The 19,003-nt window shown below is 36.9% G+C and overlaps 2 protein-coding genes across 2 annotated transcripts; one reads left to right on the forward strand and one right to left on the reverse strand.

Moving 5' to 3' along the window:
* Positions 1-4,038: 4,038 nt before the first annotated feature.
* LOC112790153 (FIP1[V]-like protein) lies at positions 4,039-14,528 on the forward strand. Its single transcript, XM_025832414.3, has 9 exons — positions 4,039-5,067; positions 6,112-6,359; positions 7,658-7,784; positions 7,858-7,926; positions 8,027-8,167; positions 8,389-8,490; positions 8,580-8,935; positions 11,111-12,728; positions 13,668-14,528. The coding sequence occupies exons 1-9, from the start codon at positions 4,210-4,212 to the stop codon at positions 14,226-14,228; spliced, it is 4,080 nt and encodes a 1,359-aa protein (XP_025688199.1). The 5' UTR covers positions 4,039-4,209; the 3' UTR covers positions 14,229-14,528.
* A 1,883-nt stretch (positions 14,529-16,411) lies between these two features.
* Positions 16,412-17,235, reverse strand: LOC112775911 (uncharacterized). The gene is made up of 3 exons (XM_025819816.1): positions 17,194-17,235; positions 17,037-17,121; positions 16,412-16,890 (listed from the first exon to the last, which is right to left on the reverse strand). The coding sequence occupies exons 1-3, from the start codon at positions 17,233-17,235 to the stop codon at positions 16,412-16,414; spliced, it is 606 nt and encodes a 201-aa protein (XP_025675601.1).
* Between the last annotated feature and the right edge of the window lie 1,768 nt (positions 17,236-19,003).

The following is a 19,003-nucleotide window of genomic DNA, read 5'->3' on the forward strand; positions in this document are numbered from 1 at the left end:
TTTTTGAGTTGGAAAATATAATTTTCTGCGGAAAATAACATAAAAATGTGTACTAGTAAATTAACCGGTAGTACTGGCTTAAATCTGTCCAGTACTGTGTGAGAGCAATAAAAAACTATAGAAAAACTTAGAAAAATAATTAAAGTTGAAAACCGGGTACTAATTTTAAAGGTTTGGCCCAAAGTTGGGCCAAACGGGTCAAAAACACTAACGGATTAGACCGGGCCCAAGTTGAGCCCAAGCCCAACATATAAATACCTATGAGTGAAGGCCATTCAGCTCATTCACCTCTCATAAACACAAATCCCAGCTGCTAGGTTAAGAGTGAAAGGGGAGAGAAGAGTTACTATTCACTTCGTCACTATTTTTTATCATAACTCGAGTTACGGTGCTTCGATTCGCGTGTCATTAGTGGCTACGCGAAGCTCTCGCCGAGCCCGTCACTTCTATCTAGGTATTATGGTAAGGTTATCGAAAATCTCTACCCAATTTTTAGCCATTGTAAATTTCAAAATTTTAGGTTTGGTTTTTGAGAGATTTTTGTGATTTTGGGTGTTTAGGTACACTCTAGCACTTGGTTGCTATTGGATTTTGCCCTAAAAACTATTGGATAAGGTAATAATGTCTTAAACCCTTATGAATTTATGATTTTGGTAAACCCTAGGTATTCATTATGATGAATTAATTGTGTATAGCTCGGAAATTATGGTTATTGGAGCTTTTGGATTGTGTATGATAGCTCGATTGAACCTGAAAACTTGTGGAAGCTTGGTTGGGGTAAAATTGTGGTGGTTGGTGCATATTGGAAATCAACCAAGGTATGATTTCGGTTTCCTCTATATAATATGTAATATTTCTGGACACTTAGGCTAATGGACCATAGGATAGGATTGAATTGATTATGAATGATGGCATTGATAATTATGATGAATGTTGATGTTGAATTTTGATGTTGTTTTTTATTTTTGAGATTGAAGTTTCATAATGATAATTTTGAGGAGTGATAAATGGATTATGATGCTTGTTAATATTGATGAATGTTGAGGATTGTTGAATTGATGTTGAGTTATTAATTATTGAATACTGGTGTGTGTAAGTAGGAATCTTTAGTTAGAAATGGTGAAAATGTGAATTTTAGGTTGTGAAATAAATTGAAAGATATATGAATATAATTTAGATACATTAGAACTGGTTTGGATGTAGAGCAATTGGTTTTAAATTGAGAGATTTGGTGCAATTGAATTTTTAAGATTTTTGGTAAAAACAGATTTTGGGCCAACTTTGACGGATCATATCTCGAGCTACCGTTTTTGAAATTGATTCAATTTTGTATCAAATTAAAGATAATTCAAAGAGCTTTAAAACGGTATAGATTTCATAGAAATCGAAATTTTATAGAAAAGATATGATCATTGGAACTTGGTGTAAAAAATATGAATTAGGTAATGTTGCAGAAATTGTGAATTTTGGTTTGTGTGCCCACGCACACTATTGTGCGCGTGCTCTGAGCAGGGGCCATGTTTTTACTTGTGTGTATGCACACTTGTGTGCACACGTACACCCTATAATTTTTAGAAAATATGCACACTATGGTGTGCACGCACACACAGGGATATGCATTCTGTTGAGAGAGTTCGCACACTCTGGAGCGCACACACACCTTGCGAATTTTGCAAGTTGTGCGTACGCATAACATCATGCGTACGCACAAGCTGGGAAGTGCATTCTGTTGAGGGCGTTCACACGTATTCATGCGTGCGTATAAAATGGAAAATTTTACTTGGTGTGCGTACGCACACGTTGAAAAAATTATTCTGGGCGTGCGTACGCACAACCCTATGTGTACGGACAATGCCCTATTTTTCAATGAAAACCTTTTTTTAACCGTTTTATCTTCCTGGCAAGCTTATAAACGTCTGTAACGCTTATCTAGGTTTCCTTAGCTTGTTTTTAGGCTTTAAAACATAGAGAATGCTCTAAGTGAGTTTAATTAGATATTTTATGATAAAAATTTTAGAAAATGGAGCCTTAGGTTTCTGGAGTATTGATGATGGATTAGTTGAGTGAGATGGCGGAGTACTGTAATGATGTTTAAGGTAATGAGTCATGAAGTTATGAATTGATGGTGTTTGAGACGAGTTTAGCACTCAGAGTGGAATGATGACTTTACTGAGCATTGAAAATGATTTCTGGAAATCCACTGACATATTATTTTATACTGAGAATTGTTGAGACGCTATGCGCTTGGCAAGGACGGTGGTTAATCCCGCTTGTCGAGGTCGCAGCGACGGCGTAAGGACAGTGGTTAATCCCTATTACATTGAGATGTGAGATCTGTGGCAGAGTATCCCGCTTGCATCCTTTCAGAATCACAAGAGTGTACAGGCACTATATCCTGGACCGTGTGCCAGGCACGATATCCTAGGGGGTTCCCATGTTATTCGTAGCCGAAAGGCGACATCTCCATGGGGATGTGTCGGGTTGGCAATTGAACTGACGATGTGATATCATAGCCAAATAGGACAGGCATTAATTATGTGTATATTCTATATATTTGTTTGCTTTGCCGACTTGCATTGTTTGCCTAATTGTATAACATGTCTAATTGCTTCTTGTGTTACTTGCTATACATGATAATTACTTGGGTTTTACTTGTTTGAATTACTTGTGTTTTCTACTGGGATTGAGGAGGTTCGGAAGGCGGTGGCGATGAGATCGCATGGAGGTTAGGCTGGTGAAGGCTGTGGGACAATGATAAACTATAGCTTAGAAATTCCCTAAGTTAGTTGACCTGTTTAAGGATTTGTTTATCTGTTTTATAAGCTTGAATATTTATGATTGAAATGAAGTTCTAGAATTGTCTCTGGCATCCCGGAATCTTATATCTTACATTACTGGACACTGTTACCATACTAAGAACCTCTTGTTCTCATATCATATTCTGTTGTTATTTTTCAGATGCAGGTTGTAACCCACCTCGGTGAGTTACGTGATAGTGATAGAGTAGAAGGACTCTTATCCCATTTGGAGTCATTTTGGATATTTTGATTAGTGCTCTCACTTTTGTATTTATATTTGCCTTAGAGGCTTATTTTGAGAGAGATATGCTGTATTCTATTTTAACTTTCAAAACTCTGTATGTCTGTATATAACTAGTCGACCTAAACTCCACGGGCTGAGGCTAGTCTCTTATGATTATGATACTCTTATATCTATGTATGCCTTATTATTTGTATCTATATCTTGTGCCTTATTGCTTTTAACTTCGTGTGAACGTTTCACGCTTTTGTAACTCTGTTTTTTAGCTTATTTCTTCATCGGGCTTCTAGAATTACTATTTCTTTCTATATATATATATATATATATATATATATATATATATATATATATATTATTGTATAAGCCTTAGAATTGTTGTGACCTTTAGTTATCCTTTGCTTTACGGCATGAGGTAAGACTTAGGGTAATTAGGGTGTTACAATAAGCACAACAAGTTTCAATAGCAATGTAGTTACTACTCTCCATGGAGGACACAGGTAGAACAATGAAGCTTCATTGGAACTACTTCATAGAACATCAACGACGACAAGGCAGAGACGAAGCGTTGTTTTTTTGGAGGAAAAACGTAAGTGCTAGAGCTTCCTGTAATTGTCTATGATTGATGGACATCTTTGGCTGATATGAATCGTTGAACAATGTTTTGCGAAATGTCGTCATGTTAGTACATAAAGACTAATATGTCCCATTACTTTCTACAACAGACTACGTCAGTCCTGTTTACAGTATCTTGGCGACCCGTATCCACTCCCATGCCACATAAGCGCCACGTAATCTGAATCTGTAATGTTTGGCCAAACAAATTGAACTGAAGGACCCATATGTACGATATTTTTGAATGGTAAAAATTCATTTTATATTTTTCATTCTTGAAGGAGTAAAATATTCACAAATAAAAAATTCAGAAACTTATTTATCCTTTTTCTTAAACAAAAAGGTTAATATGAATTTTTTTTATTTATTAAAAACAAGCCCTCTAACATATTGGTAAAACAAAAATTTAGAGAGAACATAGAACGACCACCTTAAGTCCTTAACCCATCGAAGCCGCTTCTGCTGCAGTTGCCAAACCTCAAAACCCTCCTTAACGAAGCACATCTCTCTTCGCAAACCACTTTCTTTCGTTCGTTCTTCTTTTCTTGTCTCTTTCCAATGGAAGACGACGATGAGTTCGGAGATTTGTACACTGACGTTCTCCAACCCTTCACTTCCTCATCCTCTGCGCCCCAACCGTCACAACCACATCACTCTTCCCCTGCACCTGCACCCGCACCCCCTTCCATCGATCTCAATCTCACCGCCCCCGAGATCCCCTACGCCCCTTCCCACTCGAATTCCCCTGCAACTCATCGCTCTTCGGACCTTATGATTGATGGCCGCGATGACGTCGCTGCCGTGCCACCGGAGCCAGTCGTAGACGCTAGGGTTCCCCATGGCGGCAATGCTGAAATCACCCCAAGGGTTTCTCTGGATTTGAACCGCGGCAAGGAATTGGCATCCGGTGTGGACGCTGGGACAAAAGGCGATGATTTGATGGATAAGGATGTGAAATTCGATATCGAGGATGACGACGGCGGGGATATTGGTTCGGAGCCGGTTATTCCGGGTCTTTTAGCTGATGCTACCAGTGGCAGCGGCGGTGGAGATGGTGGTGAGGATTTGAGGAGGGTGGAAGGAGGCCTCGAGGGTGGCGGTGCTGATGATGATTGGGATAGTGACAGTGATGATGATTTGCAGATAGTGTTGAATGATAACAGCCATATGGCAATGGAGAGGGGTGGGATGGTTGGCGATGACGACGACGAAGATGAAGATGGCGGGTTGGTTATTGTGGCAGACGGTGATCCGAATCACGGAGGGGAGGAGCAAGACTGGGGCGAGAATGCCACATTGCCTTCTGATGGCGAGAGGAAAGACGCCGAGTTGGCCAAATCCAGCACTGGAGTGGCTGCGCCACTCAAAATTGGATATAGCGGTCATGGTTATCATCCATTCCATTCACAGTATAAGGTCAGTGTGCTGTGCTGATTGTAAAGCAATTACTTGTGTTGAGGTTCCCTTATTTCCCTTCATAATATGAGGAATTGCAATGTACATTTTGTTTTTGCATTGTAATTCTACAGTATGATATGGGAGTTCTTTTGCTGATGAAATGAAATCTGATGGTTGGAATTAGCTGGCACTATGTTTTCCTTCTTATTTTGTTGTGAATAACTCCTAAAGAAGGTAAATGGCTTTGGCAAATATTAAGCAACCTAACATTGATGATGGTGCTGTAATTAAATTTCTGGTGGCTGTGTTGAAATTTATATTGATTTGCTGCGAATTATGAGTATTCATGTTAGCTTGCATGTTCGCCTGTTACCTTGGAAAACGATATCTAATGCCTTCCCTGATGAAAATTTGTTGGCGGCCTTACACTTACGGAAATAAATTGTATTTATTCTTTGTACAGCTTTCTATAGTGCATTCACTTTTAAGGTTTTTTGTGGTATATTAGCTGAGATTTGGGATGAAAGACCGAGCTTTTATGTGTGGTGTATGCTTTTAAAAGAAAAAAGAAAAGAAAAGTGTAAACATGTCTGTGCATTTGGTAATGCTTTATTTGAAATTTCTTCTTCATCAAAAGTATATGAATATTCAGATACTCATATATGTTGGCCCCTTTCATTTTTTTAATCAACACATGAATGCTATTTCTTAGAATACCATGGCTAACATCTACCTTTTTTTAAAACAAAAACTTTGCTCTCCTATGACAAGTTTTTAACATCCAAGAATATCAATTGTTGATCGCGAAATACTTGTTCTTGCCTTAGTGGTTGGTCCTTCTTGGTAACCTTTATTCTCCCTTGTTTGATCTTAAAGCTAACAAAATAACCATGCTATATTTTCCTGGGACAGATTGATCTTACTTTTGATTTAGATTCAGTTTACATATAAATAAAGTATGAATTGTAGCTTAGCAGTATTTATAAATTATAATGATTTTTTTCTCCCCCTTCCATTTTTATATTTACTTTATGTTATTTTATTTATAAAATTGTTCTACAGTATGTCAGGCCTGGTGCAGCACCAATGCCCGGAGTTACCACTTCTGCTCCTGGAGGGCCCCTTGGTCTGATTCGTCCGCTTGCTAACATGGCTGGTCGTGGCAGGGGGGATTGGAGACCCCCTGGTGTAAAAGGGGCTGCTGCAATGCAAAAGGGTTTTCTTGCAGGTTCTGGATTACCAGGTTGGGGCAACAGTGCAGCAGGGCGGGGTTTTGGTGGTGGCCTAGAATTCACACTTCCTTCCCACAAGTAATTTTTCATGGAGTAAATTTTATTTTGTCCTATATCAAAACGATAGATCTGAAGTGTCTGTTATTAATTGTGTAATTCGGATTTCGGGAGGAACTTTTTGAGATGTTTAGGGTGACTGCTACTCCGGAGAGAGATGTTTGGAAAATGGAAACCTAAACACATAATTTAACGAGTTTAAGGAGGATAGCTTCAATACGTCTGGTTTTTCTTTATTTTGGATATATGTGATCATGTCCGACTTGCAGGTAGTTGTGATTTGAATAGGAATATAACATGCAATTGTATTAATTCAGTGAGTTTGCCATCATTATTGAGTTTTGCATTCTCTTGGGACTTCCATTTCTTTTCTAACCTTAATAATAGGGGATCCTTTGAAAATTTTGGCTCTCTTAGGTCTCCTTGATGATTTTTCTTTGTCTTCTAACCCTAACAAAAGGATATGGTCTCTTGACTCCTCTGGTAGTTTTAACTGTAAATCCTTCTTCCAATTTCTTACTCCTGTAACACAACTACTTTCCATCTAGACAAATCTTTTATATGGGCAGCTTGTTGTAGGTTCGAAGGTGACATAAGGCTATCTCCCTAGATGTGTCTTATGTGTGGTGGAAATTCAGTGTCAAATTCACTTCTGTTTTTTGCATTGCTGAATAGCTATTTTCATATGGAACAATTTGTTTAGCATCTTTGATGAATGTTGGGTGTGCGTTGTAATGCTAGACCAAATTCTATTGATTAGATTTGTTGGGTTTGATAGTAGAAAAGCGGGAACTTTTTGTGTCTTTGTGCAGTTTTTGTCACTATTTGGACTAATTGGTTGGAGTATAATTGATCGCATATTCAATGACAGATTTTCTGACAAGGATGTTCAATGGTATAGAATTAGTTGCCTAGCATCTAATTGGTGTAAAGCTTATGATCTTCATAGGGTACTTTCCTTCTTGATCATGTTGAAAGATTGGAAAGCTGTAGTTTATAGATAAATCTTTTGCTTTTTGCTTTTGTTTAAGTTTAGGAGATCCCTTATCCCCAAATTCGTATTATCTTTCTGGTCATCTTAATGAAATTCTTCTTTTATCCCCCCCACAAAAGAAATTATTGTGTGTTGCGTATGCTAAAAGACTATTCAATTATTGAGTTAAAATCTTAAAAAGTAAATTTTGAAAAAGCACATCTCTTATACAGGATGCTTTTTATATCTTTCATTTTTAATATTTATTTTTCTGTCGGAATGTATGACTAAATGTCTGTTTTTTGTTACACCATATTGCTTATTCAAAGCTGCCAATTACTTCCAGGACTATATTTGATGTTGACATTGAGAGCTTTGAGGAGAAACCATGGAAATATCCGAATGTTGATGTGTCAGATTTTTTCAACTTTGGGTTGAATGAAGATAGCTGGAAAGATTATTGCAAACAGCTGGTAATTTCCTTAATTCTTTCTATATTCTCTAGAATTCAGTGTTGAATGAAAAGATCCTTGTGTGATTTTTTAGGAACAACTACGCCTAGAGTCTACAATGCAAAGCAAGATTCGTGTTTATGAATGTGGTAGAACAGAGCAGGTAGAGGTGCTATTGTATATCAAATTTAATTTCTTACTCCTGAAAGGTTTTTGTGCACTTTGTTTCTCCGGAAGTTAATCATGTAGTTGATTTTGTTCAGGAATATGATCCCGATTTGCCCCCAGAGTTGGCTGCAGCTACTGGTATACATGATGCTCATGTTGAACATGCAAATTCTGTTAAGTCAGATGTTGGACAAACTGATGTTGTTAAAGGTTCTGGACGTGGTCGACCGCCACTAGTATGTCTTTGTATAAGTACTGTTTTGCATTACACTATATTTTTAGAACACTTACGTTACAGGTTTTATAGAAATGTCAAATACCTGCTTTACATTCTCTTCTTAGCTTCTTGCTTCTGGTTAATAACATCTGCCATATTCTGGGGCCTTCTCTAAGTCTTCTTCTTTTTTTCTTTATTTTAAATATACTAATATTAATTTATTAATTTATTTCCTTCCAGCCAACTGGTAGAGCAATTCAGGTGGAAGGTGGCTGTGGTGAACGTCTTCCTTCAATTGATACCCGTCCTCCTCGGCTCCGTGATTCAGATGCAATCATTGAGGTATTTCATGATTTTCTTAGACAAATATATGACATCTTGAGGTTGTTCGATGATCCTTTCTTGAATATCTGACCATGTTTGCTGCACAGATTGTTTTACAGGGTGCAGAAGATGATGATTCCTCTACTGGCATTGGTGCACAAGATCTACAAGATGATGGAGATGGCACAGAACCCCCAAGAGAGGATTTCAGAGAAGGCCATGTAGTTAGACATGAAATTCCAAGGTTGGAGCCTGAGTACTTTGATAATTTTCCACAGGATTATAATGGTCAAAAGAAAGAGCTTGGAGGAAGAAGGATGCCATTCATGACTTCCAGTGCCACTAAAATACCCAATGGGGATGAAAATTCATTCTGCCCACGTGAAGAGCCAAACAATTATTGTTCTAAGGGCCAAAATCCCAGGCCCTATGGTGGCAATTTTGCCTCCTCACATGAGGAAAGGTATGCAATATTGTTTAGATTGTATGAATAATTGTTTGTCAACTTGTGAGCTTATTTTCTGACTATCATTTTCGTTTCATTTGATTTACTTCCAAAATCTCCACTGCTAGTTAAATTTTAGACTTCCTGATATTTTATCTGAATGGCAACTCCACCTTTAATCCATAATGGAGGCTTGGTTGCTCTTGCTAAAATGTTATGCGACTGATCTTTTCTGTATAAATTGAGTGCAACATGTCATTGCTTACTAGCAGAGATTTAAATATCACTATAACTGGTTGGTTCATATTTAAGTGTTGTTGTGACTTGAAAGGGTAACAATGACTAGGACGACTGATTATGATTGTCAATTGATTACACCGATGTTGCTTTTACTAATTTTGTATGTCATTAAAGGGATAAATGAGTTGTTGAGAAGCACAGTTTGAAAATGTGGAGATTTTAATGAGAAATATTCACGATATCAATTCTTGGAGGAAAAAAATAGCTGATTCTCAGGTACTGATTATGTAATGCAACAACCCAGAGATGCGAAGTAGTGCATCATCTGTTAGGCGCTTAGAGCCTTACATACATTTTTTTGCAGATACTTGCTTAACCAAGCTTACATACATAATTTGGTTTACTTGCCTAAATTCCTGTTTATCAACATCACTAGTATTTCTATTGCTGCATTGCTCGGCTTAGAGTTATTTAATAAATTATTAATTGTTTTGTTTTCGAGTTAATTATGGCAGTAGTGTTTTGTGTGTATTTATTTATTGTGGATATCCTACGTATATCATTAGTCATCTTAAAGTTTTGTAATTTGAAACGTAATTGTTATATAAAAAACAACAATTCTGCAAAGCCATATATATATATATATATATATATATATATATATATATATATATATATATATTATGAGTCAGAATCAAATGAATAAATCTTACATCATTAGAAGCTTATTCATTGTAGATCCCCAATCCAAAATCATTCGATATACCTTTTATAGGTCAAAATTGGCAAGAAAGTTAGAAAAGTTTAAAATGGGCATGAATGAGTTGTTAGATTATAGCTTTATTGATGTTCGATTTTTACAAAATTTGGTACAAATAATCTTCATGATAGGTGCTTGTATTTGAATGGTTGAATCTATAGAAAATAATTTTTATAAGGTGTAATTTTACTTAAAATGACACCGCTGCCATTGATTCTAACTCTATAAAATCATATACTGCAAATAATTTATCCCTAAAAAATATTGGATTTAACACACCCCTCCGAGGCTGAGTAATTGGACTTCTAGAGTGTGAAGTTTGCAAATTGGAGATTTGCATTTGGCCTGCATTAGTTGTAGAATAGGCTTTGATAACATCTTAGAATACTGCCCTGCACTACACCACCTCCATATTATGAATGACATTTTGGCCATATTTTTAAGCAATGTAAGACTTACTATTTACCTAATTAATGTTAAAATTTACAAAATAAGTCTACAAACAGATCTGAATTAAAAATGATATCAGAAAAGTTTTTATTTTATGACTAAAATAAATTGATACAACAATGTGTGTATCTGAACTATGAATACAAATTATTTATTCATTTTACTTTCAATATATGATCAATAAACTTGCTTACCTTAACATGAAGAGAAGGAAGAGATGCTATACTTTTATGATTTGCTGAACCTCAACTTGAAAAAAAGAGTGATGCCATTGGAATATTAAGTGACTGTAAAAATAATAGTAATACTAATATTATGGAGTTGGATTCAATCCTATACATGTCAACAAATCTGCTTTTGAGCACAAATTCAAAAAGTTTTTAAGTTTGTAGATATTGCAAGAAAATCAATGATAGGTATGTTATTATGTGTTGGATTCGCTATGACTATGTCTGTATTAACATTAGTACATCTCTATAAATAAACTGAAGATAAGTTTACTAGCCGTTCGTTAAATGGCAAATTACAATGAAAAAGAAAATGAAATAAATCCCTAACAACAAATACATTGGCTAATTACCCGTGGAATAGGAGTAATTGAAACATCGGTTGTTGCCACAGACTTGTTTACATTTTACCATAATATATATTTTGCATTCAGTTAAACTCTTGTCTGAACCTGATATCCATGGTAATTTTCATCCGTAACTCTGATAAATACCATCGTTGATTACCATTCACAGGTGGACGCAAAGAAGTGTGAGTGACCAGTCCCCCCCTATTACCCCTGTTCAAGAATTGGCAACTGATGACAATCAAAAAGAAGAGTCAGCTGAAAGCATGGATGGGAGACATAGTGCACTTGTATCATCTCCTGTCACTAAGGATGCACGGGAGGCCACTGTGGAGGATAAAGATATTGAACTTGAGAATGCTGGGACAGCTGATGGCCGTGGTGGACTGGAAAAGGAGGAAACTGGTTTAAATACAGTAGGTAAAATGGATATGCACACGGATGGGACGGCTAAGAGACAAGTATTAACATCTGAGGTTGAGCAACCTTTGCCTGACGAAGTTGACGATTGGGAGGACTCAAAAGCTGCCAGAAGCAGTGATAACAGCAAAGCAAGATCAGCAAGCAGCAGGGATAACCGAAAGCGGCGTGAAGGCTTTGAGGAAGAAGTAGTTCAAGATTCACGATCATCACGTCTGGATGGCATCCGACAGCAGCCTGATGAACATGAGCAGGGACACTACAAGAGAGAGCAGGATGGAAAGCATGAACCTGAAAGAAATCGCATGCATAAAGGTAGAGAGGGATCACACCTTTACAAGGAACGTCATCCTAGTTCTTCTCATCTATTGCAGACAAATACTGATGAATTTGACAGGAAAAAAGATAGGGACAATTTTGACATGGATTGGACACAAAGAGATGATGATCTCTATAGCAGAAGGGTTAGAAATGAAGATCCTAGGAAGAGGGATAGGGCTAAGGTTCGAGAAAATGAGAGAAGGGACAAAGATGATAGTGCTCATTTTAGAAAACAGTTAGATAATGGTGCTTGCAGGGTTCCTTATGATAAGGATGTTGGGTCAAGAGACTCAAGACACAGAGAAAGAGATGACGGCTTTAAGATTAGGTATGAAGGCATGGAGGATCACCATAGCAAGAGGAGGAAGGATGAAGAATATCTTAGGAGGGAGCATATTGACAAGGAAGAAGTTTTGCATGGCCACAGAGAAAGTTCCAGTCGGCGAAGGCGAGAAAGAGAAGTGGTGTTAGATCCTAGAAAGAGAGATGATCTACACAGAACTAGAGATAACCTTGAAGATCAATATGCTACCAGGCCGAAAGATGAGACTTCGCTACTTAGGGAGAGGGATGATAGGCAGAGAGATAGGGAGGAGTGGCATCGGATGAAACAGCCACATGAAGAACACCTACCCAAGCGTGAAAGAGAAGAAGGACGAACTTCTATAAGAAGTGGACGAGGATCTGAAGCTAAAGTGTGGGCTGGCCAGGTTAGAGCTAAGGATGAACATAGAGTTTCTGAAAAAGAACCCCATTCTAGAGAAGGATTGCGGCATGGTGACCAACTGAAGAAGAGGGATCGAGTTCAGGATGAAAGTGCCCGTCATAAGGGGCGTGATGATGCTTACACTCGTGGTCAATATAGTAGTGAGGAAAGGCGATCTAGGCAGGAAAGATCTAATGGTCGCAGTGATAACCAGAGAGTTCATGATAGAAAGCATAAAGAGGGATCACGCAAAAGCAAAGAACCTGAAATTAGCGATCCTAATAGTTTAGGCTTGCCCAAGAGAAATCAGGAAAATCAAAGTGGTCCAGCCAGCGAGAAGGTATGCAAGCCTGCACATGAATCTTCAAATTCTCTCTAATTGGATCCCCCAAATAAAATGCAAATTTGATTGCCTGATATATGAATTGTTGGTTCATTTAAATGACTCTGCAGAAGCATGAATAACTAATTACTAGTATACTACGATTTTTATGACTCAGCTTTCCCTAACTTTGTGTTGGGCAAAGGTAGAAGATATAACCCATATTTTTTCCCATCCATTTAGGGTTTCCAACTTTGAAGGCTGGAATTGAATGTAGTTGGATGTTAAATTAAACATGTGTGCGCCAAGGTTTGCTATATCTTAAAAAGTTTGGATAAGAGTTTCTAACATACTGCTTTGTGGAAGCCATCTTTTAAGATTATATGGTATTCTAATTCTAGTGTTCATCTGTGGTGTCTTGATTGAGACGTTATTGATGTGACTAACATCAATTTGATTGCATGGAAATATCGTCCAAGTGATTGGCATTTGAAAGAAACCTTGATATTATTTTGCCGAGCCTGGTAACCATTCTCACTGTCCTACTTTTCATGGGTAATTGAACCTGATATATTAGCAAGTCAGCAATGAAAGCAAATTTTTTCAAATCATCTTTTATATTTGATCTAAATTTTATGATAGTCCAGTCCAATGGTGTCATTATGTAGTTGAACTCATCTGCTGTGATAGGGATGTCTTGTTACTGGTAGCATGCACCGTGTTCACTGCGAAGATGAATTGTTTTTGTTTCCACAAAATGTGCTTCATCGTTCTTAGCAAGCCTTGGAATTCTATTTTTACCGCATTTTGCCATAGCCTGGCCCCCATTCCTCTGGATTAAGAAATGTTCATGGGCTGCTCTGCGTTTGGTGCTCTGCCTGCTTGCTCTTGCAAATGTTTTATTATCATAGGGTATTTTGTTCTGTTTCATATTGTAGTTTGTTTCTGGTTGTGAAGGGCTTGAAAGGCTCTGGTGATGAAGAACATGCTGAGCATGAAGTTCCAGCGCATCGCCTGCCCAGAAAGCACCGGGAAGACATTTCCTCAGATGATGAACATCAAGATTCTCATAGAGGACGTTCTAAATTGGAGCGGTGGACAAGCCATAAGGAAAGAGATTTCAACATTAGCAGCAAATCCTCTTTGCAGTTCAAAGAGATTGATAAGAATAATAAAGATGGGTCCTCTGAAGCTAGAAAACCTGTGGATGAATCTTCTAAAGCAATGGATATTGACAACCATCTCTTGTCCACTGAAGGGAGGGAATCTGTAGACTTGGAGTGTAAGGATGCTGATGCAAAACAATTGGGGGACAGACAGGATCGACACCTTGACACAGTTGAGAGGTTGAAGAAGCGAAGTGAGAGGTTCAAGCTTCCAATGCCAAGCGAAAAAGAGGCCCTGGCTATCAAGAAGCTAGAGAGTGAACCACTGCCTACTGCCAACAGTGAAAACCCAGTTGAGTCCGAGGTCAAACAAGAGCGACCTGCCCGAAAAAGGAGGTGGATGAGCAGCTAGAATGTACTGAACTTTTGGCCATCATAATTATCCGGCAGAATTGAATCTAGTTTGACCATGGGAAGATATCTATCCGTTCAGCCTGATCTTTTTGAAAAATTAGAGACCCTGGCAAGCCAACCATGCTTAGTGTTTGATGTTGAAAATGGAACGAACCTGTAGGGTTTGATATGATTTGTACTTCAGTATCTGATTTTGTACCCATACTACCTATACATTAATTGTACACTGTATATACAGATAAAATGTAAAACATGAACTGCCAAACTATAGAGGTGGCACATATTTTTGGTGTCGAAATGTGGCTAACCTGTATGGTGTGGGTTATGTGACAAACCTGACCATGGTTTGGACGCAAAAGGACACGCATGGTTGGAGAGGCTGAACTGAGCCTGAGCCTGAGCCTGAGCCTGATACTGGCAGGCACAGGTCCATGGACGATGATTAATTGATTACCAAAAATGAGGAATTTTCTTGATGAAGGCCGGTCCAAATAAGTGCATCTCGATCACCAACCGTGTTGTTTCCCTCATTGAAGTTACACGTTAGGATGATTTATCTATGTTGTAAAATGTAACCAACATTTTCATTAAACTTGCTTCCTATATCTTTTTAACTCGGGAGCCGTGAAACTAAAGCGCAGAGCCCTTTTTTGTATCATTAGGCGGAAACTCTAATGTGATGAAAAAGATAACAGATAAATCATAAATGTATTGTCATTTGCGATTTTCTTTTTATTTTTGTGTTTCTTCTTTTTATTTTTATCTATTAAGTGTATCCCATAATAATTCTAAAAGTTATTATGTTCTAGCCAATTAGCCATCACCCTTGAATTCGATTTTTGGGCCATGTGACCCACAGACATGGTAGGAAACTTTAGGCCACTATGCAAATTCAGACGCACTCTCCAACCCAACACACGAGAATAATGGCAAAGACCAACCTCGCTAGAACAGCGTGGAAGGACCCTCTGCCGATGAATGACCAGTTAATCCTAGCAAAAGGATGCCCAACGTGGATCATACATGAGTAACGCCGACACATGTTTACAACGATTCCCAATAAAATATGGACTCTCGGGGATGGGTTCGAGATCACCTAGGTTAGAAAAACAATTGGCCTTTCGAAGGACTTGGAGACAGTACTGCCCATTTGGTCCAGGACCATTGACACAGGCTGTAGGCCCAAGAACAGAATATGACAGCAGCCAACGGTACCAACCACAGGCCAACCAACAAGCGACGTCTCGAGTAGGATCCCGGATGGACAAGAGAGAAAGATTGTTTGGCCGCTAAGGATATAGCCTCCGGGAGCGTATTCGATTTGACTCGCTTAAATGTAACTCGCTTAAATGATGAGGAGGGAAGATCACATTGTGATTTGTGACCATAAACACCAATGTAATGAGAACGTGATCATAGGAGCCACCCTTTCTGTTGAGAAAGCCCCTAAGGTGAGGCTCCCCAAGAACAACGAGGCAAAAATCATAATGCGCCAAGCATGGATCCAACATTTAAAGGACCACTTCTTACTAAATCTCCCTAGGTAGGCAAAATCGGAAGTTATACCCGTCTAACCACACCTATAGCTGAGATTTACCAGCGACTATCAAGCAAGAGAATCATCCAAAGGCTAGGCAACTTAAACATAGTACCAGGAAATAGAAACCTATTTTGTGATTACCACAAATGCGCTACGGTCATCGCACACAGGATTTCTTCGAGTTAAAGGAGGTCCTTGAGCAAGCCATCTGGGATGAAAAGCTTTTTGAATTCGTGAAGCACATCCGAGAATCTAAGACTATCTCTAATAGGAAACTCATTGCAATTCCTATTTATCGTCTATATGTCATAAAAATAAATCCACATTAGCTTTTGCATTATAAATAGTAAATAAGAACTCAAAACATCTTTCTCTTTTTTATTTAGAGGAATTAACTTTAGTCCCTATTGTGGTCCCACTTAATTAATTAATTGAAATAATTAAAATTAATGTAGCTACTATTTTTTTCAATAATATTATTTAAATTTATAAATTCAAAAATAATTTACTATTAAAAGATATTAATATTAAAAAAAATTCATACTCTAAACATTGTGAAATTGTCATATGTGTTCAATCAAATCCTTTTTCAACTGTTTATGCTGCTGCCTATTTCGAAGTAGGGCATTTCTTTGTAGAAATTAATGGTATGGTGCAAAATCTTCCTCTTCCAGCTGAGGTTGTGATAAGTCGTTTTTGACATCGTCATACTCTAAGTCTTGAGCAAAATTTCCTGCATAAGTGTCTCTTTTATCCTCAAAAATCATATTATGCAATATAATACAAGTTCTCATTATGTTGGCAAGCTTCTTTTTTTCCAAAAGCAAGCTGGACCACATATAGTTGCAAAGCGTGCTTGCAATACTCCGAATGCTCGCTCCACATCTTTTCTTTGCCTTTCTTGGTATTGTGCAAATAACTTGTGTTTCTCCCTCTTGTGGCTTTGAGAATGATTTGACAAATGTAGCCCATTCAGGATAAATATCATTTGCTAAATAGTATCCCATAGTATAATTATCACCATTAATAGTATAATTTACCTCCGAAACACGGTCATTTAGAATATCATCGAACGCTAGAGATCGATCTAATACGTTGATATCGTTATTTGAACCAGAAACTTCAAAGAACGCATGCCATATCTAAAGGTCTGAAGATGCTACAACCTCAAGTACTATGGTTGCAACCCCACGGTAACCACTCATGTACATACCTTTCTACGCCTTTGGACAATTTTTGATTGCCAATGCATGCAGTCAATGCTACCCAACATGTCAGAAAAGCCACGACCCTTTGCCATTTGTAGCAGGCGTTGTACATTATTTGGATTTGATTTTCGGAAGTATTCATCCTTGAACACCGAAATGACACCTTCAACAAATTTTTCCAAACATTCAATTGTAGTGCTCTCGCCTATGCGCACATAATCATCAACAGCATCAGCTGCTACGCCATATGCTAACATCCGTATCGCAGCGGTGTATTTTTGGAGTGGTGGCAAGCCTCTTCTTCCAGTTGCATCGACCTTCTATTGAAAATATAGATAGACGTTTGAGAGAGCATCTATTATCCAAAGGAACACATGTCTTCTCAGTCGAAATCTCCGTCGAAAAATGTCAGCATCATACACCGATTTATCTGCAAATTAATGTTGGAAAAGGCGATCATGTCCTATTTCTCGATCTTTATTGATCCATCTACGAGGAGTTGGGATAGAGCTTCTATTGATATCTTCTTCTTCTGAATTATCGAATAAACACTCATTGATCCAATTATCCATGAGTGTGTTATCTTGCCGTCTTCTTTTACTATACAAAACCTCATTAAACATATCATCAAAATTTTTAGCGATATTTTGAAATGTATTTTTTAGTATTCTTTTAAGGTGAGAAACAAGAGTTGAAATGGAGTTGCTGAATCATTGATAGTTGATATTTATAAGTGTGTCCGTAACAAGTAGCTACTTCTCAATGGCTAGTTTTACAATGGCTACTTAACGGCTAGTTTTTTCTTGTCTAAGTTTAAAATGGCTAGATTTGCAACGGCTACTTAACGACTAGTTTTTTTTCTTATCTAAGTTTAAAGAAGCTAGTTTTGCAACGGTCACTTTCGTAAACAATAACGGCACAATAATGTTGACTAATTTAATATATTACATCAGAAATGAATAAAACAGACTACATCACATACTAATAATACGCAAGCAAAATTGATTTTGATTTTGTGGTTGGAATATAGAAAATTGATTATTATAAGGAGCTTGAAAATTGAAATTAGGAATATTTTGTGGATTTGAATTTTGAAATGTATTTGATAGTGTGAAGTTTTGATTTAAAATTTGAGAGTATGAGGTTTGAGATTGTTAGGTATTTGGAGTTTGAGAAAAGTTTTGTAAATAAATGAAAAAAGAGTTGAGTTGGTTTGGATCTATTTTTCGAATAAAAAATAATATCAATAGAACTTTAATTTCGTAAACTTGGAAAAAGATGAAGAGTAGAAGAAAGTGTGAGAATAGAAGTGTATGCGAGTAGTATATATAGAATAACAAAATACTAATTTATTATAATAATGGTAACATAGTAACCGCTAGTTTTCAACAGCTAATTTTGCAATGGTTAGTTTTGCAACGACTAATTTTTTAATGTGGTTAGCATTTTAAATTTTATAAATAAAAATAAGCAACCCAACCAAAAATTATTTTGTAAGGTGTAAAAATTAAATTTATTTTTTTATGTAAATAAATTTAATTAATTATAATTTAATATAATAATATAAATAATATTCAATATTAATTATGATATAAATAATTGATTAAATACAAATATAATTATTTAATATAATTATTTAATATAATTAATTATTATAATTATTAATAAATTAATTATAATTTAATTATTTAATTAATTATTATTTAAATAATTACTATAAATTATAAATTAAATAAAGATATAATTATTATCATCTCATCAAGAACATCCCACAACATCACCATCGCTAGCATAAGAGACCTTTCAGTTGTTTAAACACATACAAAGCAATATAAGGAATACACAAGTAGAGAGAACATATAAAGCAATTAGATCAAGTAGCATATAGATACAATTAATCAAGAAGGCAAGCCAAATACAACATGCACACTAAATCAATACACACAAATTCAAATGATGCAAGCTTGTTGATACGTGCTTCAAATGTTCGTGATATGAATAGTTCAAGTGTTATTTAGAAGATAT

The sequence above is a fragment of the Arachis hypogaea genome, chromosome 3 (assembly GCF_003086295.3).
Source record: "Arachis hypogaea cultivar Tifrunner chromosome 3, arahy.Tifrunner.gnm2.J5K5, whole genome shotgun sequence".
NCBI classification, from domain to species: domain Eukaryota; kingdom Viridiplantae; phylum Streptophyta; class Magnoliopsida; order Fabales; family Fabaceae; genus Arachis; species Arachis hypogaea.